General features: G+C 45.2%; 1 protein-coding gene across 5 annotated transcripts in view; it reads right to left on the minus strand.

The window, feature by feature from the left end:
- mib1 (MIB E3 ubiquitin protein ligase 1) overlaps positions 1-26,503 on the minus strand; it is a 52,866-nt gene that overhangs the window by 8,120 nt on the left and 18,243 nt on the right. For all 5 annotated transcript variants that reach the window (XM_061084379.1, XM_061084378.1, XM_061084377.1 and 2 more), the window contains exons 13-14: positions 1,112-1,244; positions 63-149 (exon numbers count right to left, since the gene is read on the minus strand). In XM_061084379.1, coding sequence (XP_060940362.1) covers positions 63-149; positions 1,112-1,244 — 220 coding nt within the window. The remainder of the gene's footprint in view (positions 1-62; positions 150-1,111; positions 1,245-26,503) is intronic.

The raw sequence follows: 26,503 nt of genomic DNA on the forward strand, positions 1-26,503 counted from the left end.
AGTGGGAAGGAAGGAGAACAAATAAGAAAAAAGGAGGATAAGAGAGAAGAGGTGACACTAACCCGGACTATCTGGGTGTGCTGGCGTTCCACGGCCAAGTGCAACGCCGTCTGCTGGTTGACATTCTGGATGTCTAAGCTGGCGCTGCCCTGGGAGGTGGGAAGAAGAGAGAGAGGCAAACACTCAAACACGTGTGATTGAACATGAACAACCAACAAAGAAAATAAAACTAAATAAAATTATATAAAATAAATGTTTAGCACATGGAAGACTGTTACAACTTCTCTGGCTTTATGTGCCTCAAAGAACCTTTCTTCCTTTAACCCTGCAGACCAAAGTATCACCCAGGGAGTGGGGGGGAAAACCTGCATCCTACAATAACGCTGCATGTGATTGTCATTTCCAATTGCGAATACCTCGGCTGAGGAGATGTGGAGGGAAGATAAGCATTGTGATCAGGCAGTGTGTGAAATCCCCAAGTAATAAGACTGACTGGCTGGCTGGCTGGGAATCTGCAGTGCACCTTGTAGTGTGCTGCAATTTCTGAATAGAAAGCTGAGCCATCACTGCGAACCAGCCCCATTGCAGGGACTTGGGGAAAAAGGCCGTCCCCACTGAAAGGTAGCTTGCACAGCGAACGTCCATGCGTTGGTATGCTGCAGCAACATTGCTGCCTTGCACCATGTCCTAATTAACCCAGTTCCTGCATGGTCAGGTGACTGTTTTTTCATAAACGCCTGTATGTGTTAGTCTATAGGGAGTTTAAACTGCAATCTCAAAAGGGAAAAAGAGCACAAACCTATGATTGCGAGAGGAGAATGATATGAGGGCCCAGCAGCACTAAACATTACCCCTGGAGGCCGTGTGAACCGTATGGATTCAATAAAAAAAAATGGCAGTTATAGCAGCTTCAACTGGTCTACAGCTTGCTGGCTGCAGGGGAGTGCAGGCTCTGGAGTGAGGTAAAAAAAAAGGCACGAGTGCGGGTGAAGCTGATGCAGTTGTGCTTTGGGCTAATAATTGTAAATGGGAAAAGTCTCTCACAGAGCATGAACGACCGCATTCGTTGTCAGGTTGAGTGCTGAAGCGTGCATTAAGAATCTGCTGTTACCTGGTGCACCAGCAGCTCAGCCACCTCCACGTGGTTGTTGAGGGCAGCCAGGTGCAGTGCGGTGTAGCCGTCGTCCTTCTTCTCGTCCACGATCCAAGGCCTCGGCAGCTTGGATAGCAGCACACGCATGGCACTGCACAGAGAGGAGACACAGGAAGAAGTGAGTGTTTGACATGAGAAAACCCCGAAAGGAAGACAAGACACTTAAAGTGATCGAATGCATACATTTGTGATATTAAAAGCTCCAATTCATATTTCTGTGAATAAATGTTCCGTGCACTACGTGACAGCGTGGGGTTAGACACAATCTGTTGAACGCAAACACATCACAGTGTCTGCACTGCTGATACACAGCGTATTCCAGTACACTTTTCCCCTCCATTTTTACAGCAGAGCATATCCCATTTTCACACACGGGGACAAGAATACTAAATCAACTTAGGGAGGAGTTGCTTTCCCAGGCAGAGTGTTATTTACATCAAGCTTAGAGCGGTGCAAGTGCCGTGTGTTATTTTAGAGTGCCCGTCCCTCCACCGTCACTTTGGTTGAAAAAGGGAAGCCACTTCTCCCTTGATGATGCGCAAAAAAGCGCCTATCATTGGGAGGCAAAATGGTAATTACACGAGATTCCACCGCATTCACTCAGGACTCCTGGGGCAGAAGAAGACAGGATGGGAAGGGAAAAACCTCCATTGTTTTAAACAGCGCTGTTTAACAGAAGTGGCCTGGTGTGGTAGAAAAGAGCGAGTCAGTCCTGTGAGCGATTGAAGGTCATTTAGAGGATGTGTGGCACGGAGAGACGCGGCTGCAAAGGCAGCTGCACAAGAGGAAGGAGTCAGAGTGTCACAGTGGGGATAAGGAGGGAGCCTGACTGTCACTCCCCCGCTGTCACTGAAGACAAGAGACCTCCTTGTTACTAGAAGCCACACACTAGTGATTCTATTACTTATTAAAAACAAAAGATAAAGCAAAACACTGCAGGGGAAAAGAAAGAAAAATCCCCGTAAGAGGTAGATTGACTGTAATTAGAAGGAAATACATGCGAGTAAGAATAATTCTTCGTGTGAAGTCAGCTTGAGTTTAGCGTTTGAACTCATCACATCATTGCTTTGCCCCCCCAACTCCTATCTCTCTCCGTGCACTCCTCTTGCTTTAGCTCATGGGCACACACACCCCGGCATATGGTACAAGAGCAAACTGAAATGAGACTAATCCTTATTTAATATCTGAGCAGTGCATCAGACAAAAATATCTGATTGAGAATTAATTGCAGGAATTCTTCTGTTTTTCCCCCCTTCTTTACTAATTCTACAGAATCAGAGACAAGACACTGGGAAGCCTGAGCTGCAACGCTGCTCTCCTCTCTCACCCGGAGTTAGGTACACAATGTACCTTCAATAGGCATTAAGGCAGCAGGGCTGGAGGGAGCGCTTCTGGCCTTGATTAACCCTCAATAATCTCACAGGGCACATCTTTGAACTGCGACAAAAGGGACACAGCACATTTCACTCTGACTTTGATACGACTCCACGGACGCCATGCAGGCACTGGGGTCTTTATGTACATGGTAGAGGAAGGTAAATACGGGTTGAAACATTACAGGGAGGAAATGGGCTCAGGCACAGGACAGAGAAAGAGCCACATCCTGCACAATCAATGAAAACCCGTTAACTGTTAAGACAGAGACAGGGAAGCAAACCAGTGCAAACCAACAACGCGCTGGCAGGCTTTCAGACGGAAGGTAATCAGGGTGGCTGGTTCCCCGCAGGTTTTTCTGCTAAATCTACAGCTTCCCTCCCTCCCTCCTCCTGGAGTAATGAATGAGAGCATCATTAGCCCGCTCTCTTGAGGAAAGCGGAGAAAAGAGGGGCAGAGAGAGAGAGAGAGGGGGTGTTGGGGGGCAGGCAGTCAGCACCTCTGCACGGACAGAGAGATTCAGGGCTGGTCTACTGCTGCAGTGATGAACAGCGCAGCACACTGATCCCAGGATCCAGAGCTCTCTCTCTCTCTCTATGACTGTCTCTCTCTACCTCTCTCTCTCTCTCTCATTGCACAGAGGCTTACGCACACACACCTGCATTGCTTGCAGCCATCTTCAACCACTTAATGCAGAGGAGCACTTCTTAAATGATATAGCAACCGCGCCCACTCTACCTAATCTCACATTCATAATAGGACGCCTTTGATACAAAGTACTATTTGCTTGCGTATTGTGGATTTTCCATCTCGTGGGGGGACTTTTGAGTAATTTCCTCCATGCTGCTCCCACCGGGGCAGGAGTTGAGACTTAAACAAGCACATTATGCAGGAAAAGACCTTGCCACATCAGATTCTTGCCTCGAGCTACAACATAAAACTTATTCCCAGCGGTTATACATCACACTCTTTAAGCTTTCTTTCAAGAAAATAAGTTGAAACAAAAAAACTGACAGTGAAAAACTGATAAACCACCACCAGAATCAAGGGCATTTGTCCTACACGAAGCCTTTGTTCCTTTTGTGCCGGGGTTTTTTTCTCTCCTATTGGTGCAATGTATAAGATTTGTGCGATCTGGATTGGCTGGGAACGTCTCCTATACGTCGAGCAAACTGGCCAATGAACGCCTGCCTCCTCACTATAGGGGCAGACTGGCACCTTCCAGTGTCAGAACCCGGCTCTTGAGTGCTGGGCAGGTGTTCACTGTTGTAGGGAGCCCCTCCAATAGAAGTGTGGATTGACAGGCTCCCTACCACGCTGGGCCAAATAGGCAGACATTAATATTAATGCCCCATACTGGCACTGCTGCAATGCAGTTAAGCTATTTGCTGTAAAGGCAGAAAAAAAAGAGAGTGAATTAAGAAGCAAGGAAAAAATCCTACATGTTCCTTTTTTTCTATCTCCTTGGTAAGTGATGTTAGCTGTGACTGAGGGGGGGGGGGGGGGGGTATGAGAGAAGCTGTGTGTTGGCTCTTCAGGTAGAATGTAGAGCGAGAGGGAGACAGAGGGAGAGAGAGAGAGAGTCCAGCTCAGGCTGCAGAGCTCTCACTGACTTGAACAGGACAAACTAAAAATCTGCTACGGGTGGGAAACATATTTAAAGTGTGGTGGGGATTTACTTATGACAGCAGAACACGAAAAAACCAATGCCGTGGTGTCTGTGGAAGCGAGAGGACGCGCAGCCGAGAGAGGAGAAAGGTAGAGGAGAGCGGGAGACGTGATGGAACTGGGTCACCCTGCGAGAGATCTCAAGAGTCCCCCAGGAGAGCTACACCCGGGGCCCGTCTTCTTCGGCTGCAATTTGTCATTGACCAGGACGCTCTCTGATGCCCTCAGCTCTGTGTGTGTTGGCGTTTGTCATTGTGTGTAAGACAGTGAACTAAAAGTGTATGCGTGCATGTGTGTGTGTTTGTGTGTGTTTGTGTGTGTAGGGGTCGACAGGGCCCTTCTGCTGCCCTCGCCTGGCTGACAGCCATCTGTGTGGTGGTCAGTGGCCGTTATTACAACAGGAAGTGAGAGTCGGGGGACAACAACTTGCGTAGGACAGGGCAAAGCGGGAACAGTCAACATCCAGCCTGAGATTAATGGCTGTGCACAAACATATGGTTCCTCTGATGTAGGAGACGTGTTTGGCATAACACCATCCATTAACTAAGGCTTCAAGCTCAAGAAAGGAGATTCAGATTCTGCGTCGGAGATTAGTCGCCAAAGGTGCCACCTGTCTTGGGAAAATAAAAAACCTTTATAAAACTAATGATGAAAATGATTAGCGTTGCAACTGTGAGCGTAGCTAGGCGTCAAATAGACAAATCAGAACTGTACGAGTTGCTGCAAACGCTTTGTACTTGGACGTCTTAACCTAAAAGTTATTTTTTGACCTTGGGGGAAGAAGAACAAAACTCAAGGTCTTCTCAATAACTTTCATCTGAGCTTTGTGTCACACAGCCTCCGTCCAGTGATGAAGATACAACTTAATCTACATTTTCAGGATTTAAGGGAACTGGTTTAACATATAAACAAAAGATCACAAGTCCTAAGCATCAACTTCTGCTACTTAGCAAGGGTAGGAAATATAATTGATCTCCATGGCAACTGAACAAACTCTATCTTTCGTCAAAAATGTGTTAAGGTGGAAACTTTATCCATGAAATGAATTACAACATATTCCTTAGCTGGTAGCATGTTCCTCTCTGATGCAGAGTCCTTGTTGGAACAGCCTCTCCAGATCCTACGACTTCAGACAATAAATGAGGTGTCTGCTCATCGGGGACAGGATCAATACTTTCAGGTCCTCTGAAATAGTGAACACCGTTCCCAACAAATCATTCATAAATGCAACACACTAACGCACACACGTCTAAAAGGAGCCCCCCCCTCCTTCTCCACTCAGGGCAGGGAGGAGCTCTCCATCATGTGTGAGAGCTTTGGAAGGCAGAGTCCCTAACTCAGAGGCAGCTGAGAGACTCGGAGTCGTAAAACTGTTCAGCATTTCATTGATCTTAAAACATGCAGCTCTGGATGGGAATGGTGGCGTTCATATTGCATTTACTTCCTTTTGAAAAATGTTTATGTGTGTGTTAAAATGAAGCAGGGACAACTTGGACTGTCAATTCCACTGCTGTAACTGAAACTACACACCAGACATTGGGAAAAAATAATTAAATCAGCCAATAATCCTCAAGTAGATGTAACTGGTTGGAGCTCAGATCCCTCATACTTCATCCTGGCTATCGCGCCGCCCCTGGAAGTAATTAGTTACCAGTTTGTTTTAGTCATGTGTGTCGCCCAGCTACCGGTCCTCCTGCTGTGGACAGAGTAAATAAACACATGTCGCGTCCGGGCTGGCAGTGCAGCAGAAAGCTGAGGACAAGAACCTAACTGGCACCGCTCGATAAAAAAAGGCTTTCATTACCGTGCCGTGAGGAGAATAATTTCCCCTACAATGTGACCTTCCCCTGCTCGCCTATACCTGAGGCCCCTGAGTGAGCATGCTTTTATTAAGGACTATTTGCATAAACTGGGAAGGGGAAGACAGGAACGGGGGTGCATTTCTGATGATGTTTTGGTTATCACTGTAGCAATGGCTGCTGCCTTGAAGGTTGTTTAGGAGACGCCGGGTTGCATTTTCAAACATTCTCACGTATGGCTCTCCGTCCATTTGGGGAAGTAAGTGGGGAGACTATGAAGGCTTAGCTTTAATTAGCCTTAAATCACCCGGTGTTATGGGGTGTCCTGATTCAAAGCAATTTATGAAGAAAGACGCAGCAAGACAGTCGGAGAAGCCCAATGGCGCGTTAATGTCCCATTGGTTTCGAGATGACCCAATTATTTCCCCATGCTAGTCTTCCTTTGCACTTTATTCTCCTCAGAACCTTGAAAGCCTCATTCTCATTTCAGACACTGGCCATAAGAGGTGTAATGTACATGCTTTCACTCAAAAAGTGAGAAGAGATGTAAAAGAAGCAAGGACATGCAGGTTATATTAGAATCAATCAAGTGCACTCCACACAAGAATTGCTTATTACCTATAAAACAACCGTATAATTATTGAACATCACTTTTTTCGCTAAATGGCTCGAACAGACATGCATCTAAACCTAATAGGTTTTTCTATTCGTTTTTAGTCTATTCCATGTTGCACCAGAAAATAATTCCAGATCAATGATAAATGATTCTGATTACCAATGCAAAGCCTGAGAAAAATAATTCAAATGACAAAAAGTTAATATGGTGAATACTAGGGATGGGGGGAAAAATCGATTCAGTTACAAATCGAGATTCTTGTGAATGACGTTATGCTGCCTCCCAAGTCGATATATATATTTTTTTTTTAAACATATTTATTGGTTTATACCGGGGGGGATATATTGGGGGAGCAACATCGACCCAGAGCATGTTGACCAGCTCTTGTTTTTGCACAAGAATCTAAACATACCCAAGCACTAGCTTTGTATCGCCTACATGCAAACAACAATAGCCTACTTTTTGTTTATTTCAAAGTTTATACTTTAAGTAAACTTTTATTCATTCTATTTCATTTATCTTTTATTTATTGTTTAAAAGTAGCCTAAGTGGCATACTTAATGTGTCAGTTTGTGTGCAGTTGACAGGGTCTATACAATAATAGGGCACATTTTTATTTATTTTCTCTATTGGCTGCCCGGCAGTCATTAAGTTAATGTTAATATTTGAAATAAAACTGGTAAAGCTCTAAGTGAATTTGACTGTGTTGTATTTGAAGGAATGATTCAACATTTTTCCATGGTCCAATATTTAAAAAAAAAAAAACAACCAAAAGAAATCCCAGGAAATCGTAATATCGAATTGCAATACTTACAGAATCGCAATACCCACAGAAATCGCAATACATATCGTATCGCTACCTAAGTATCGTGATAGTATCGTATCGGGAGGTCCCTGCCGATTCCCGTCCCTAGTGAATACGCTTGTGTGCAAATCAATCCAAAGCACAGACAATAACAGTTGAGCCTCAAATCACTTGTAAGCCAAAACACAAATAGACTCAAACACACTTTAACCAGAGCTTCCAAAAACTCACTGGCCTCTTCTTCACATTACTTTTTCACAGCAGTAGTTGCCCCCCCCACACGCTGCTAACAGAGCAAAGGAAATCAGATTTGGCCTCATCACCCTGCTCTAGAACATTTCAACGAACAGCCCACTGGTGGATGATACAGATCAGTGACCCACCCTCACACAACCCGCTACAAATAAAAACTTTATTTGCCTGGGGTACAGAAATCAAATACGTAGCTTATTGTATGGATATGTAATTTTTTTTTATTGATAAGCACAGCGTTTTTTTCCCGCTCGTGTGGTGTCTGCGGTGAGAAACCGAGGTCATTAATTTGCTGTGTTTAATGCAAATCTGGGCTTTTGTCGATATTTTGATTTCATGGCCCCTATAACTGTTCAGATATATGCGACAAACACAAATGGAGGATTAAGAGGCTAATGGATAATATCACGCATGCTCCATCGGTGTTTCTCCACAGTGCAGAGATACCGATGATCACTACTCTGTGCTGGAACATCACAGTCAACGTCAACGTTTACTCCGTTTGTCATCAGGTTGAGCTCCAAAAACCCAGAATTTAAACTTTAAAAAATGTGTTAGCAGCAGGATTTGTGGGTTGCACTTCGTTAACACTATTCAAAGTTGGTCTCTCCTCACCAGCTCAATCAGTGAGAGGATCGAGTGCCAGCAGTGGTGGTCAAGCGAGCTAGAGAGTGAATGAAGCGAGGCAGTGAGTGGCGTGAATGATAATAAAGCAGCGAGAAATTGTTTTCAGATTGCTCACTGCGGTTGTGGCTCCACCACACAACTCTGTGGGAGCGTGCAGCATTTTGTATGAATGCAACCAAAGTCTTCTTTCTATCCGCAGTGGTCTTTCTACTGTGTGTGTGTGTGTCTTTATAACTCATCCCTGCCCTCCGCCAATCACAACAGACATACAGCTCTTTATACACCCATGACACAGTGAAGGAGAGAGACAGAGGAAGCGGTGTAACCTGGTTGCTACGAGTCCTGCCCTCGCACCCTTCACGCCATAATACACTCTGAGCTAAGCCTTCGCTACTCAAAGGTTGTAACCAAGAAAACATCCCCAACACAGAAAGATGAGTGGAAAATAAGAAATAGAGGGAGGACAGTTTCTCTGCCACACTCATCTAGTGACTCATAACGGATGTAAGAGAGGGATTACTTTTGTATAGTTGTATTTTTTCAGGAATATCCTGCATAGATAAGGTTTTAGCCAGTTCCTTCTGGAGCAAAACTAACCTTAACCCTGCCTGGTGAAATTAACTGCAGAGTGGTAAATAGAACCGAAGGGATTGACTCTGGGCTTTGCAGAGCGGTGAAGAATACGGGCGCTCTGAAGGTCCTTCGATCGACAGCCACTCAGCAGCAGCCTGCCACACTGTCACCGTACGGGCAGAGAGTCTGAGAGGCTGCCGTGATCTACAGTCTCACGGCAAATCCACCACTTTAAATCACCCCTCGCTGCCCGGGTACTGCCTGCTACCTTCCCTTGCCCTCACACTGCTCCATTAGAGTTCATCCCTGCACCTTGTAACCGGCGGAGGGTCTCCTTATACGGAAAGACAGCAGTGACAGTGTCGCCCTTTAAACGCACTGTTAAAAACCCAAAGATAACGCATCATCAAATTCCCTTCCACAGTAATTGGCAGACTGGATCCAAAGTGACACAAACAAGCCGCTGTCGTGCTGCTGATGAGTCTGACATCTTTGGCAGTTCTGGGCACATTATGCAGAGGAGGAGGCGGTGGCTGAAGGAGTGATTTGGCAATTAAAATCCATTGTTTGCACTCGGAAATAATGGGGATCAAAAGGCCTCGAATCCGCCGCTGCCACCTCGAAGCACCAAGACAACAAGTCACGTGCCCCGGACCAGAGGAGAACATCTCTATCAGCCATCTTGTTAATGGAGCTTGAATGACTGTACATTACACAGATAAGGATCCAGAGCAACTTAAAGATATTACACACAGGTCCATGATTCTGGAGGTTATCACGTGAAATTTTACATCTCAATATAATCATGTTTTTTTTAAAGTCAAGTGCTTTTGCTGTTTCCCCATTGTTCTGATTATTCTTTGCATGTTTGTAAGCTTGAATCTACACACACACACAGGGCACGGGCAAATCCTTCATCCTCTCTGACCTGTCAAAACGCATTTACATGGGAGCCATTGACTTGGTTGTCCGCACAGGTTACCGGGGTAACATGGGCTGCATTATTCAACAGCCAAGCATGGTTAAGATGTGAACGTTGGCCTGGATGTGTCCCTCAAAGTTCATGAAGGTTACAAAGACCCTCTCCAAGAAACCCCTCTGTCCATATGCAGTCATTTACAATTTTTGTCAGAGACCATCGGTTCTGCCATGTTTGATCCATCGTTTACATCACAGGTTTAATTCCAAGATCCCCTGGTCGATCGTATTTTGACCACTTATTCCTTACGTTAAATTTTACAGCAGTCAAAATGTATTTACCTGCTTAATAAGTAAAGATGGATACATTTCTTATCTTTCTCTGAACATCTGACTGGTACGTGTACAATACATGTACATGACTGATAATCAATATTACGTGATTGGGACTGTAATTACAAAAGCCTGATTGAAACATCTCCAGCTAAAACCCAGAATGACATTCATTTTGATATAGTATCTGCCTATCAGTGTTACATTGATAAAATAGGAAGCAACATGGGGTACAACACACTGAGAAACCAGCTGGTTAAAAAAAGACGGTTTTCTAATGATGACATTGTGCATGAGTGCACTTTAAGAAAAATGCGGCACACAAGCCAAAGAACCATCACCGAAGTAAAAGTACAGTCTATAGGCCAAATAAATTATATTAGATATTCCAATACATCAAGTAAATAGATAAACTACATTTGTTTTTAAATGGGAGGAGAAAATATTAAAGATGCCTGACAGCTGTGCTGTGGAAGTACATCACCTTGCTCTGTCATATTTATTACCTGCATTGCTGAGGCACTTAAAGTGCCTCAAATAAATCCTCCTCTTTCTAGGTTTGGCAAGTGGGCAGAAACACATACCATCAGCGCTTATGGCGGGTTCACGACGCAAGCTTTTCTCTTTGCATTCTACAGTCACTTTCCCAAAAGCTCTTTATGTCCTTGAGTCCCAACAGTAAGGGGTGCACCCCTCCCTCTCCCTCTCTATCCACCCATCCCTCGTTCCCTCTTTTCCCCTCTATCCATCCATCCTTGCCTCCCTCTGCTTCCCCCACCCCTCCCTCTCCCAACATGTGCTATAGCAACATAGCAGCCAGGACTCGATGTTTCAGCATGCCACAGGACAGACAGAGCATTACAGCATGGTTGAGCTTATCTATTGGCTCGGCGCCACGGTTGGCCCGGCCCTAGGAAGAGGTGTGGGCGTTCTGATTGGCCACAGGAGGATTGGAGCTTGTATCAGCTTGTCCTCTGGCTGATCTGTTGGACTGGTCCCAGCTCATAGAGGTGGACACTGGGAGGGATTCTAGGATTGGGGGACTCTTAAATTAAGTCACAGTGCATGCTGCAGCAAACTGGTGCCCAGGCTCGCTGAAGGAACCAGTCCCTGCAGTGCATCTTCAATGGGTGCACTCGTCAGAGAATAATTTAAATGTAATAAGCTACGGCAACCTAATGCAGAGACTAATTGAACAACTGAAGATTCAACCAACAGATAATACTGAGGAGACGTATGTAATTACAAAAAGAAAATAGGCAGATTGGATCGGTCTCTCGAGGCTACGCTTTATAATAACTATCCAATATAAGGATATTACTTTAGCATATCTCTGTCATCACTTTTCTTTTAAAGAGTTACAGGAGAGCTGCAGTAGAGAAATGTTTTCTGTGAATGTTTTGCATAAAATCATACACTTTCCTCAGAAGCTACAATCCTGTTCCTGTTACTTTTATTATTTTATTTTGTGTTAATTTCTGAATTCTGAAAAATGTAAAATGTCCCATCGTAAAAGTTAAATTGAGATTAGACAAAACAAAATGTCCTGGTGTGTGGGACAGGTGTGTGTGCCTGGTCCTGCACACACACGCACCCCTGCAGTGTAGAGCCCGACCGATACTGTATTTTTGTGAATGTCATTGATATCACTTAATGCTGTGAAAAAGATATATATTATACAGTCTCTGAGCTACAATCGGAAATCAGAATGTAGCTAAATTTGATGCAAAGCATTTGTCTATTTATATATTTTTTCAATATCTAAATTACCCCCAGCATCTTTTTCTGCATGATTTTCCTGTATACAACTTTTCACATCAATGTAGATCAGGCTTCAAATGCACAGATACCGATTTATCAGTGGACCGTTATATCGGCCGGGCTCTGCTGCAGTGCATGGGTATTTGTGCAGCTTGTGAGTCACTTAATGGTAACATGCTGCGCCAGTGAGGCACGGTAAAGGATCAGAAGCAGGTGAGGCAGAGGAGCTTCCCCTGCAGTGAGGCTGGAGGGAACAATGGGCTGCTGGATCACAGAGCCTGGCTTCCACTGGCTTCCCCCTCCAGCACCAAGGTAGGCTGGCCCATTCATAAATCACTTTTATTCCTCCAAGTGCTCAACAGCCTCACCTCTTCGAATGATGCACTGTGTAAAGGGAAGAGGAGGGAGGGGTGGCTGGTGTGTGGTGTGTGTGTGTGTGAGAGAGAGTGGGGGCATGGGAGAGGAGTAGGACGCAGGTTGAGGAATGGAAGTGATGAGAGAGACAAATTATAGAAAAGGAAGTCTGGGACAGAGAGGGACATGCAGATTTTCTCTGTAAATAAAGAAGCACAAACTGGATTTAGAAGTAGATCTTATCCTCCTGTGATGTAGCTCGGTGGGTAGACACACAAAAATGAGGAACTAAGATAAACTGTGAAACTGGCAAAAGAATTTTACAAGCAGACGCTGGGGGGGGAATCTGAAGAGAAACAGAATTCTCTCAACCAAACCTTCTCAATCAATGGAGACCTACCTCTACCTCTTCTCAGTAAACTCGGAGGGATGATTCTTAAAAGATATTCACCGCACCAGTCCTGGACTTTTAGTGTTATAACTTTGAAAGAAAAAGAAAAGACTAAGTAATGCTCAAATGAAAACAAACGACTACAAATTAATTTTAATTAAGAACAAAAAAAAACAACTAAATAATTGTTTTCCCCTTATTCAAGTGGATAGCAGAGGCACCTTTTGCGGCAATTATAGGCGCTGTTGTCGGCTTAGCCCCCAGAATGAATCCTCATGCAATCAGTGGTTTTATATTTGTACTTAATTTAGATCAATTAGAGTATTCTACTCAATCTTTGTCTTCTTATTAGCATTAAAATTATCAATGGTGTTCAGTGACAATTCCTGAATAACAAGAGGAAAAGAAAAACTTCAATTATTGAAGTTTCAACAAATACTTTCTAATCAGCTGATTAACATTGCATTCGTCTCCATCCATACTGACTCCCCTGAATAATAAAAACATGAAAATGGGTGATTTCACATTAATCTGTTTTACTTATTAGTTTTTCCAATATGAATGGAGAGATGCACCTTAAAGTGGTATTCAAAGGGAGAAACACACATTCTACGCCTTCATCCAGTGAAACAAAGCACCTCCATTAGCAGACCCTTTTCTTATTGATCGATTGACTGCTCAGCTAAACATTCGGCCCCCGAGCTATTCATCATGGGGGGGGGGGGGGGGGGGGGGGGGATGTAAGCCACGCTGCTGAGTTTCAGGGGAAGATGGGATGTCTGGCTGTAACTGAGATTAAACTGGTGGGTAGGGTGGCTGGAACAGTGAGGGTGGAGACCCGCAGAGGGGATCCACAAGGGATTCTTCTGTGGGAACTGGTTACAGGCCACAAAAAACTTAACACATGGCAAGTTAACAAATCTGCACGTGCAGGCATAGTGACTGTGTGTGTAGATCTACACATAATTCATGAAAAGGCTGCTGTGGACAGTTGCTCCCGGTTAAAAGTTAAGCAGTGTGCACACGTAGATACTGTAGTGCGATAACAGGTGGACATTTCCAGTTGCCATTTATGCAGCAGCAATTCGGCACTTTTGATTGGCCGTGTAAGGTCAAGTTTTGAGTGGGCACATTAACAGGGAATCCATTTTATCTCGCCAAACGGTCAATTCTTGCAACAGCCGTAAAGATAATGTAATCGAAAGAGCCGTAAATCGCAGTGACGATATATTAATTAAATGGCTTCGCTTAAATCTATGCAGAATTATCTCAGCCATGACGACTTGAGAGATAGGTGAGTGAGGACAGAGTGACTGTACGCTTCTTAAAAGGCTGATCAAATCGAGGACCAGACAATCGCATGACATTTTTCTGGCTTGTGGGAAAAAATACGCTTTTTAAGAGATGTTCACGGGCGTATTCGAGGTGTTTGTGAGTTTTCACAGTCTCGTTTATTCCAAGTGAAATGCCACACTCTAATACCCGTGCGATCACCTTGTTGAGGAGAGCATTCGGTGTGCACAACCACAGACCCACACATCCTGGGGCTCTCTGCAGTTAAAATGCAGGTGGGGTAAGTGAGAGGACTAGCGTGCTGTCATTGAGGTGTAAGAGGTACAAGAGGAAGGTGGAGGAGAGAGTGGAAAAACCATAAGAGAGGAGGGCATAGAGGACATTGCTTCCGTACAGTATAGATGTGCCCCGTGATGAGCCCGACTAATTAAACAGATTCTTCAGTGGCCGCGCCTCGGGAAAGCTTGAAAAAGACACTTGGAAATTAATGAGAGCTCAAAAAGAGAGAGAGAGAGTCGGCAGCCCAAAGTTTCCAGTGCCTCCGAGGTGCGGCTGCCGCTTGTCCCCCCCCCTGCATTGCCAGGAACCTTATATGAAACACAATAACCTATCCCACTGTCTCACATCCTCCACGCTGCTCTGCACTTCACATTCAGCCTCACTCTCCCCTCCATTCTCCCGAATATGCAGTTCTTCTAAGTATAGCGGCGAGCGGACGAAGCTCTACCATAAGCAGAGTATTGCAGCTCTATTTAAAAAGGAGAACCATAGAGAGTGTCTGTGTGTGTGTGTGTGTGGAGGGGGGGTCAAAAGGACATAGAGATTGAGGGGTTGCTATCAGAGGAGGCGGTGGAATCGGTGGTGAAGGATGTAAAACAGGGGAGAGGGGGGGGACAGAATCAAGAATATACAAGTGGGAGCACGAGAGACCACTTTATTTGGTGCTCCTAAAAATAGCGCAGGCAAATGGTAGCAGCAGCGGCTAGCCGGCCGAACGCCTGCTCTCTCTCCTTCCAGGCCGGTGGAATCAATAGGCAGGGAGCTAGCTGTATAGGGAAGGCTTCCCGGAGCCTGTGACCAACAGTTGCTGGGGTGGGTGGGGTGGGGGTGTAGTATGAACGAGGGGAGGTGGGGTGAGACAAGGAGAGGAGCAGAGTGGAACGGAGCGGAGAGGGGAACTATTTTTTGCGCTGCCTGACTAAATATGGTCAGGTCGGCTGGTGAGACAAGACACAGGAGCAGCCCGGCAACAGGGGCCGAGGCGTGCTCCTCATGCTCGGCTTCCCACCACGTGCTCACCGCTCGGACCCCGCTCTGTGGGGAAGGGAGCCGCTGGCGTGGTCGGCCTCTTGTCCCCTTAATTTGTTGCCACCGTGTTCTTCCTGTGCTCTCTGCCCCCCTGATCGCAGCGGCATCTCTCCGCCTAATCTCTTCCTCGTAAAAAAGGTGACCCTCGCCGTGCACTTTCAGGAACGCACAGGCTGCATATTGATGACTTATATACATGGGCAAATAAAAAAAATCTAAAAACAGCCAATACACCAAAATAGATATTGCAATTTCCCTCATGTGGTAGCCCCCTGGCGATAGTGATCACATTAGCACGGAACGTGAGGGACAATTAAAAGTACAGCTGTCTTCTACCGCAGCGGCAGATACACTTACTAAATGCTAGTGATGGGGGGAAAAATCGATTCAGTTACAAGTTACAACTGCAATAACTCCACCAAACCAGCACCCTGGAATATTTGCACCAGCACCGTAATAAGCATATTTGAATATTTGCACTACTGCACAAATTGAACTCATCTGTAAAGATATATATTTAGATATATATATTTTATTTTTAAAATTTTTGATATTCTATTTTATTGTTATTCTATTTTATTCTATTTTATACTATTTCTATTTTTATTTTATTTTTTTGGGTTGAAATTACTGAGCATTGCTTAAAGAGAGCCTGTGACCCAAGTATTTAATTAACAGTGACTGCTTCATGTTATCTCTGTGCATATGACAATAAAAATCTTGAATCTTGAAATCGCAATTCTTGTGAATGACGATTTTAAATCGCCATGTTGCCTCCCAAATCGATTTTTTTTTTTTAAATATATATATATATATATATATATATATATATATATATATATATTTTTTTTTAATATTTATTGGTTTATACCGGGGGGGATATATGAAGGGGACAACATCACCCCAGAGCATGTTGACCAGCTCTTGTTTTCGCACAAGAATCTAAACATACCCAAGCACTATCTTAGCATCGCCTACATGCAAACAACAATAGCCTACTTTTTGTTTATTTCAAAGTTTATGTTTTAAGTAAACTTTTATTCATTCTATTTAATTTACCTTTTATTTATTGTTTAAAAGTAGCCTAAGTGGCATACATTTCTTAATCTGTCAGTTTATGTGCAGTTGACAGGGGCTATACAATAATAGGGAACATTTTTATTTATTTTCTCTATTGGCTGCCCGGCAGTCATTAAGTTAATGTTAATATTTGAAATAAAACTTGTAAAGCTCTAAGGGAATTTGACTGTTGTATTTGGAGGTATGATTCAACATTTTTCCATGGTCCAGTATTTAAAAAAAAAAAAATAACCAAAAGAAATCCCAGGAAATCGTAATATCGAATCGCAATACATATCGTATCGCCACCTAAGTATCGTGATAGTATCGTATCGGGAGGTCCCTGCTGATTCCCGTCCCTGCTAAATACCTCTATCACAACTCTGCTCTCAAACATTCAGTAAACTACCCATTCTAAGCTGCTGTATAAAGTTGCACTGAATAATAAAAGCGTATTTAAAGAAGCAACATAAAGCTCTGGGGCTGCGTGTGTCGGTGGAATAAGAAGGAGGCAGGGTGGGAGGACGGTCGGTGTACTTTCTGCCTCCTCCAGCGACCAGGGCATCCTCCCAGCTCTCCCCCTCAGAATGCACATGATGGAGAGGAGAGTGCTGCAGAATATTTTTTTTTTACCCCTCCTTCTCTCCCTGCACCCCCCCTCCCCTCCCCTTTTTTTTCTTTCAAAAGCAAAAGGCAGTTCTTCATGCCAGCTCTACGTCTTCCTTTTCTGAAGGTATGACTTGTGTTTGTGTGGGACGATGTGTGGATGTGTGTGAGTGTGTGAGTGTGTGTGTGAGAGTTTGTGTGTGGGTGCATGCTCTCTTTCTCTCCTTTTCCCCCATCCTCCCCTCCCTGACTCTGGCACTCCACCCGCCCGCCACCACCCCTCCTCCCCCCAATCATAGAAGCTGATTCAGCGAGTCAGGCGTGCACCCGGCACACACGATGGCTGCAGCAGCTGGAGCGCTCTCTAGGTCATTATGGCTCTCCTCACTACGGGAAGAGGAGGAGAGGAGGAGAGGAGGAGAGGAGGAGAGGAGGAGAGGAGAGGAGGAGGAGAGGAGGAGCAGCTCAGATAAGAAAACTGATCTGACAGGTAATATATGCTCTTGCTTGGCTTTTTGGACGGAGTTAACCCCTGAAGGGCCTTTGACGTCCCCTCTCCTGTGTCTTCCCTCTCTCTCTCTCTCTCTCTCTCTCTCCTTCGGATGCGATCAGTTATTAACTGCATGGTTTGCCTGTGAGCCGCGTGGTCGGAAGGGGGAGTGGAATGTTCTGCAGCAGCAGCAGCAGCAGCGGCACTGGGACAGAACTTAACCAGAGAACACCTCTGGGCTTTTTTTTTTTCTGCTCATGTTCCTCTTGTCTTAGAAGAAGGGAAGAAATAAAAGGCTTTATGACAAGAAAAAAGTATGGAGAGGAAGAGGATGCAGGAGGAGGTGGAACAGGGGAAAGGGAGGATGGGGAGTTGCTATGGTCCACATGGAATTTAGCCCCGTTTTTTGCACTCTCCACTCTATCTCTCTCATCTTGTTCTTTCTCTCTCCCTCCCTCCCTCTCTTGCACTGCACTCTCTCCCTCTCTCTCTCTCCCGTGTTCCTGGCACTGGCCGGACATGCTGCAGCAGCAGAGCTCTTTGGCTCATTAGGCTTCATGGTTGCAGCCCTGCCGCTATCTAATGACGGACTCGTTAACTCAGACCTGCACTGGTGTGGAGGGACATTCCCTTATGCACAACTCGCCCTCTGCAGCCGACTCCTTCCAAGGTGTTTTGGTCTCCATGACTGAGGATACTATAATTAATGGGACTTTTAATGCATTTTTCAATCTCTTTTTTTAATCTCTTTTTTTCCTTAATTTTTTTGGGTCTCACCAGACCACTTTATCAATTAGATTGAGGGGCGGGGGAGGTCGCTGCCATTCTTAATTGATGGGAGGTAAGTTTTGAGGACACGTCACACTTTTAAACCCGCGGCTGGCCGACTGGGGGGGGACGGCTGGATTGTGGCGACCGGGGGGGGATGACGAAGCATCAGAGTAATGAACAGCAAGGCAGGTCCGGAGTTCGGAACAGGGGGAAAAGAGGATTGACGGCACACAGCTGGGAGAAGTGTATTAACACAGATGTGGAGGGTAGGGAGGGTTATTGGGCAGAAATAGTTGGTTGTGTAGATGTGTGTCACTGGCTGAACCCCTAGCACTTGAGGTGGTAACCCAGTTTCTTCTCTATGTCTCTCTCTGTAAAGGACTGCTATAGGCTCGGGGGGGCGTGGAGGGCACACAGTGCTGCAGTGTTATCGCCTAAACCAGAACAGACAACAACCACAGGGCTAATTTGCTGGTTCATGTTCCCCAGCCTCTGTCCTGCTAAGCGTAGGAAGGAATTTCCACCCCCCCTCTCTCTCTCTCTCTCCTCTTCGCTCGCCCTCTCGGGTGGCTGTGACATTTCCTAAACAGGACGTCACACCTTTCGGCCCGAGCTCACCCACCTGCCCAGCCCCTGTCTTTGTGCAGAGAACAACTGTCGCCGCCACTTCAACCTTCCTTCATTACTATTCCGAGCCCTACCACTGCAAGAACATTGCACCACTTTCCCCCATTTATTCAGCTCCATTCCACCCAGTCTCCCAACTCCAACCTAAGCCGCCGCTGCCCCCTCCTCCCCTAATCCATTTTTCGATTTACACCCATAGCCTCAGCATTCAGTCTGCTGGCTAGCTTCGCCCCGGCTGGGAGGCCGTGTGGACTTGTGGAATGTGTTGGTGTGGGGCAAAGATTCATTAGAGGCTTGCCGAACAATTCTCGCTACCATGCAAACGGTTATTGATCTGCTCCACCCGCTCTGCAACACGACAGCTGGTTTAGCTGTGAGTACAGACAGGTGACGTTCGATCAGAGGGAAGAGGAAGTGAGAGAAGTTGACCATTAAAACAGTGTTGGGGAGAGAGAGAGAGAGAAAGAGAGGGACGGCATTGGGGTGGGGGCTAAACAGGACCAATCCACAAGTGCTGAGTGGGCATTAGCGCCTTCATGTGACCTATGGCCTGCCTCTGCGCCTAAAGCCCAAATCCTGCTCACAATAGCTTCCTGTTCCACTTGGATCACCCTCGTTTTCAAGCATCAGCAACTGCTCCGGCTCGCCACTGGGGACGCCGCTGACGCCAGAGAGACAGGCGAGAGAGAGAGGGGGTACGTATGGGCAAAAGTGAGAGGTGGGAAAGAAGAGAGGACACAGAAGGTGGGGGGTGAAACCAGAGAAGTAGATGACGGTGAGGGAGACGGGAGTGGGAGGAGAGAAGAGAAACTGTTTGAGTATGTCAGCGAGGCCGTGCAGCTTATAGGTGCACCACTGCTCCCGGGACACAGCAAATGGTCGTCACACCAGATGAGGTGCACACAGAGGCGCCTCTCACCAAGGACTTTCCTTCAAGGAGAGAACTCTTCTTCTTCTTCGCTGCAGATTTTTTAATCTACCTCCTCAACATTTTTTTCCTGAAAAGACAGAAAGACTTCCACTTTCTAACTACTTAAAAAAAAAGGGAGCTGTCTTCCTCCCCTTGACCCTCCTGGTTCCTCCCAGTTTTTTTTGGAGGACAGTGGGGGTCACTGTTACAGTCGACTATGGTATGGACTGCTAAACTTTTGTTATGTTCAGGGGCGGGGGGGGGGGACTGGCTGTTCAGCCTTACATGGCAACCAAAGGAAAGCCTTGAGCGTGGACCTGCATTTACACTCAAAGTCACCTTACAGTGCAGACTACCATACTTGGGAAGGGAGACCGGTGAGGAAAAAATGTTCGGCTCACAACTTCCTGACCTTGGCGAAAGGTGAGACAATTTCCTACCTAAGATTACCTCCTTGGTGCACATACTTCTTTATGTACCCATATGAACATATGATAGCTATGGAATGTAAAGAAGTATGTATTCCTGGTGAGGTGCGAGTCCTCGTTCTGGAAGAGTGATGTTGCACAGCGCTGTCTGAGGACGTGTTTGTGCTTTGCAAACTGCTAATATGGCTGTGATCGTGGTGTGAGAGAAAATAGCAGGCGAGGTAAAAAAAAAGAGAGGGAGAGGGAGGAAGAAAGCGAGAGAAAGAGAGCATGGATGTGAGTGGAAGGGCTCATACATTAGCTATACTGTCTCTGGGCAGTCTCACTGCAGCAATAATCGCTGTAGGGAACTTACTGCTTTCTCAATTTGGCTGAGTTGGCCAATAAAAATCTCTCATCCAAGATAGGCCAACAATTGAATCCCACAATTCATTGGACAATTATGTAAGATAGCAATCGGGGTTTCGGGCTCGCTTTGAGTTTCAGCCATCGGCACCAACTAGGAGCAAAAAGTCGCCTTGTTACATCGCCATATGCACTGGGTCTCTTTCCCTCATCGTGGGATTTTACTGCATTACAGCCCTTGAAATTCAGCCAGTAGCAACTTAGCCCTAACTTCAGCCAACAGAGAATGGTGCTCCTGACCATTAATACCATAATCTTTTCCAGTACTTCCACAAAGAAAGGGGGAAAGGGACCATAAACTCTGCCTTTGGTGCTGCATTTTTTTTTTTTTTTTTTACATGCAACTGAAAGAGCAGGAAATAGTTGCTGAGTAGGCAGAACGAGGAGGCACTGCCACACACCGGCTCTGTCCCACTGCTGTATCATATGGCTTCCGTGTTAACAATCTTGTGTGTTTAACTACGACTGCCCGTCCCTTTATGTTGCTGCCCTTCTCCGCACCCCACCCCACCCCACATCGACCCGGCTGCCCCCGTGGCTCCCCTCCTCTCTCCCCCTGATTCCTGCTCTCATTGTTCACGTTTGCTATGCTTGCCAAATGCTTTGCCGGGGCCGCATGGCAGTAAGATTAGACCATCAAAAAGTGACAATGCAGGATCAGGGTCCACTCTGGCCCGTCAGCTGATTCCGATTGTCAACTGCTTCAAACAAATAAAAGGGCAACAGAATATGGACAGAGGTGCGGAGAGCGATGAAGCCAGGGGGGGGGGAGGCGGTTTGCACAGCGGGCTATTCATATCTAGCACTTTCACCTATTCGGACCCTCTGTATGGCCTGTGCCTGGATCACAAGGCCTGCACCTGTTTTAGCACAGAGATAAAAAAGATAGAAATATTTCAATAGTTCTAACCAAGAAATAAACTAATCAGAAGGTGAACAATCCTAAACAAAAATCCACAACGGTAATTCAACTATTACTGGTTATATATGCTCATATCAAAAGTTCTTTCAATAAATTATTTTCATTTAAAATGTATTTTGTTTGTAGCTGCAGGCTGGAGTGTATCCATGCCATCAAAATTTCTCCTGCAGTAGAGCAACGAAATAGCAAACCCATGGAACTCCAGTACAAGCTTCTGAAATACAGGACACTTCATTCTGAACTGATTAATTAGCCAAGGTTACGGCTGACTCAATCTATTTCCATTAAGTAAAAGAACTATCTAACCAGAGCTGACATCCGTGACAAAGACAACGAAAATCAAAACTTCTTTAAACCGAGTTGACCGACTCTAGTTGAAAACACTTAAGCGGGAAAAAGCAACAATCAAAATGAGATTTTAGCCCAAAGATACCGATTTCGAGGCTATGAAGAATAAAACAAATGTCAGCAGCTAAAAAGGGACAGATCAATTTATAATAATTTAATATTATAAAAGAGACGCTAGAGAAAAGGTCACCTCAGTCCAAAGGTAAAACGGAAAAAATCTTTTCTTATTTTTTGCGCTAGGATCAACATAATAAAGCTTAATTTCCAGGCTTCTAACCATTCAGGCCCTGCATGATATTCGATCTGCCAGGACATAAGAGGCGTGTAGGAGTGAAGGGCTTGCACTGCATGTTTCTACCAGGCCCTCAATAGCACTGACCTGCTGTCTGAGTGACAAACGCAGCAGATGCTGACATTATCAAATACTCTGTGCCTGTCGCCCCTCTCTGATTTTGCCCTGTTATGGCCCTTAGACGAGGTGAGCAGCCCGGCCACCTGACTCTGAGTGACGGAGGGACTGTGTGAGTGTGTGCACGTGTGTAAGTGAGCAAGCATGAATGTGCATGTGTTTGTTACAAATAGACCTGCCTCTGGTGTGCCATATCAGCCTAGCCCTATGTTGACCTCTATCCTGTCTACAAGCAGCGCTGTATATCCCTCAGCTGTCGCTGGCCACTCCGAGAACCTCTCCTGAGCCTTGGCAGGAAAACATTTAATAATTATAACAGCTGACTATTTCAAACTCATCTTTAAAAATAGCATTAAAAGGAACATTTATTAAGTTCATTAAAAAAATAATGAAGTTTTAAATATTGGCCAAATAAATACTGCTTAAACATATCTTAACTCAAAAGTAGAGCCTGACGGGCGTTTAAGAGTTCAATGTTTTGTGGCAATAATAAAAAATATTGCAGCAGTAAAATTAAAAAGAAAAACTGCATAGCAGTTTGTGCAGCATGGCTAATATATGGAAAAGGAGGTTTGATGTTGCCCGAATAGCTGAAATGTTAAGTGATCTTATAAATGACTACAACTGCCATAAACTTAGGTACAAAACAACCACAAAAACATAATCACAATGTTCTTTATGTGGCTGTTACTGTGACAATTCTGTTTGTATTAGCACAGGATGGATTTTTAGTACAAACTGTTACTACAGCAGTGCACTGCAGAGCCCTGAAAGAGACATAATATAATCTGCCCTCAGTCACTGTTCAAACACTACCCTCTACAATAGAAATCAGTCTCTAGGTCTTAAATGACTGTTTAAATTAATGTTGTGACTTGACGCCCCAGAGTGCTACAGTAGGCGTGTGAGTGAAAGAGCTTGTGTATGCGGTTATGCGTCTGCATTTGTCTGTTGGCCGTCTCGGTGACCGGAGTAGCGGCGTGCTTGCAGCAGGACCCATCTGTCAGAGTCTGTAATTGCTTCATGACTCCAGGACATTTGACTCAAGTGCACTGCCACAGATTATTATTATCCTTTTCTCAGGGAACAATTTTTCTCACTCTCTGGGAGGGGGCAAGCACTAAACTTAAAAAGATAGCGAGCGGGATAAATAGGCTGCCTGGGAGGCAGCAAAGGAGAAAGTTAGGTAAGGTTGATCAACTGTACCCATGTGTTATTGGTGAGGTGGTAAATGTGCCTGTGTGCGTCACGCAGAGTGGGTGGAAGTGTGCAGGCGAGAGGAAGAGACTACAGCACTGTCCATTTCAACGAGTGGGAGCCACTACTTTGATTTTTAACAAGATGTTCAAATGCAACACGGCCTGGCTCGGGCTCTTTGGGGTTGAAACCTAACGGCAGACCAAACCTTTGGAGTTCACTTGACTTCAGCGGTTTCCATGTCGGTCTCTGAACACTGTGATTCCAAAATGCTTTGCTAAAGCTGGTAAAATGGAACCAAATCACCTCTTGAATGGATTTGGTCCCCTTCAACCAGCTGTAGCTATGCATTGATGACTACAAGGAGCTTCGACACAATCACTCCAGCAGAAGCAAAGCCACGTCTTGATGAGGACTGGCTTATTACGGCCTATTCCTCTTTCTACAACATCGTGGTATTCGGTCAGAGGTTGTCATGTTCAATGTTAAACCTGTCTACCTTGTTTTGACTAATAAAGAAAAGCAATCCCAGCTTTAAAAACTTTGCCCTGGTCCCGTTTCCTGACTCCTGCGTGTTGCCTCTCTGGCTCTAGAGGGATTGATATTCTGACCACACTATCAATGGCTGTTTCAAAAATAGCAGGGGGGTAGACTGTATGCGCTATTTCAGAAGCAGAGCACTCACATGTCTGTGTGAGAATGTGCGGCTGTCTTGCTGGGACACCTCCTAAGCTCATGTCACTAGATGCTAACAGTCAATTACACTGTGGGTGGGAATAGGGACAAGGGGAAAAAAATAAAACATAAAGGACATGGTGGATGTAGCTCAGCAGGGATATGATGGGACAGTAGAAAAAGAAATATGACGATAACTGTGATGGAAACAAGGAAGGGGGCAGGATAGAGTTGTTAGAGTACACACAGAGGCACACACTCTTTGGTCTCGTTCCCCTGAAGCCTCCTGCAATGATGTTGGACGAGGCCGAGATGAGACCCAGACGCTCTGGAGGACAGGAGCCCAACGCACAAATCACAGGAGCAGACATTCGCAAACAGTTACAGCCTCACACATTCACTCGTTGTTACTGCAGAACAAGCAGCCAGGGGAAAAAACTTCCTCCCTCCCCCATCCCTCCTTCTCTATTCTCTCTTTTTATACCTTCCTAATTTGGTGCTTAATGCGACGTCAAACTGAAGTGTTCTCAAACTCCGACAATATACAACAAAGCCACAGAAACGCTCCTGAATCAGTTGCTCCAAGATTGATCTGAAGGCTGGAAGCTTATCTAATTTGTCTAATTACCCACAGAGATTGAAGATCAAATTGATTGTAAATAGCTTTCTTATTCCCAATTTCGACAGTTTTTAAAGTGTTTTCATTGGACCAATAACTATGAAATCTATTTGGGTAACATAAGAAGCACTAGCTCAGTCAATCACAGAAGTTTAATTCGATTAGTCTAGTCTTAAATGAACAAGAGAGTGTGAAAAGTGAATCAATGGGAGCCCAGACGAACATGCAAACCTTTGATCAATTTTGTAAATTTATCTCCATGGACCTATAGCACTTTTTTCTGTCTAACAGTAATCTCCGCTGACAATACCACTACTGTTGTGGTGCAGCCTATTAGCTCTGACCACTGGGAATACTTGTTCTGCATTTTGGAGCACAGGCTGATTGCTTGCAGAGCCCCCTCCGTCTCCTCAGGTGTGACGATTAGCATTTTGGGGTTTCTCTATATGTCGCCATATTAAAAGAAAGCAATAAGAGAGAGGCAGGAGGGCAAATAATACAGGGAGGTGACACTTAAAAGGGTGCAGACCGCCGCTGCAGGGCTTGTTTGGAGATCGTTTGTGAGTCATGGGCTATTAATCGTATTGTTTACAGTACTGTAGCAGCTACTGGCTTCCAGCAGCCGGAGGGAAAGACACGGGAGACGAGCCAGGCTCTCCTCGCAGGCAGAGGTTGCAGCAAACGCACACAAGGAGATCGCACAATGTGGATGTCCGAGGAAATCCTTTTACCCGACGCGTTACTGCTGGTTATACTGGCACTTTCGATTTACTGGCAATTGTAAAATTTAACAACAAGGTCTAATTTATAAGGGGAATGCCTTTTACACTCTGTAGTGGACGAGTGTGTGAGTAATGAACAAGGTGAGACAGTAAAACTCCCCGGTTCCTGCCGCACCCCTGTTGGTAGAGTTGATTTGTCTCAGGACTCCCAAGTTGAAAGATTCATCTGTCACCCACAGGGTTCTTCCAGTGCATCTCCCTCAATCTTCTCTCCACTGCTGGAAGACCCACCCGCACTCTTAAAACACCCAGACACACATCACACATACACAAACACACACGCATACACAAACACACACAACAGGAACCCAAAAGCTAGCATTTGACGTATGATAACTTGCATCACTTACAAAGAGAGAGCGTAAAACAACACAAAGTAGGAGCAATTTTTTCTCGTTGTATTGTCAGAGTGTTGATGAGAAACTATAGATTACACTTGTTTAACTGCCAGAGCATCCTGTGCTGGTGCTCAATCCAAACAAGCCGAGACAGAGCAGAGCTGATTTTTTTAAATTACTATCAGGAAACAATAGTAACATTCATCACTAACAAGAAAGGCTTCATGTTATATTCTTTGGTCTGGGGGGCTTCTGATTAGATTCCAACTCCACAAACTTCTTCATGACAATCAACCTTATTTTTTAGAAGAAGAAGAAGTCGGAATTCCTCTAAAGCACTCGATCGAAACAACGGCCTCTCCACTGCAAAATACACCAGGCAAGCTACTTTCACTTCAACCTAGGGAGAGATTTCGAGGGCTTTAGGACTTGTGGACTGTCTCCCTGATATTGCAGGAGCTCGAGCGTGAAATAAAAGTAAATGGGCAGACTGGTGAAGGCGATATATATCTTCGTTTCTGTGAAGGCAAGGGAACAGAGCCAGGACCAAAGAGAGCAACACACACACTACATGACAGAGGCCCTGATAAAATACTGTACTCCAGGTAGAGATGGGCACAGAGAGCCAGTGCTGGGGCTAAATCATTATGCTGTGGTGTCGTCGGTTCTGCTCTCAGTACTGAAGAAATTAA

Source organism: Limanda limanda, chromosome 13, assembly GCF_963576545.1.
Source record: "Limanda limanda chromosome 13, fLimLim1.1, whole genome shotgun sequence".
NCBI lineage: Eukaryota > Metazoa > Chordata > Actinopteri > Pleuronectiformes > Pleuronectidae > Limanda > Limanda limanda.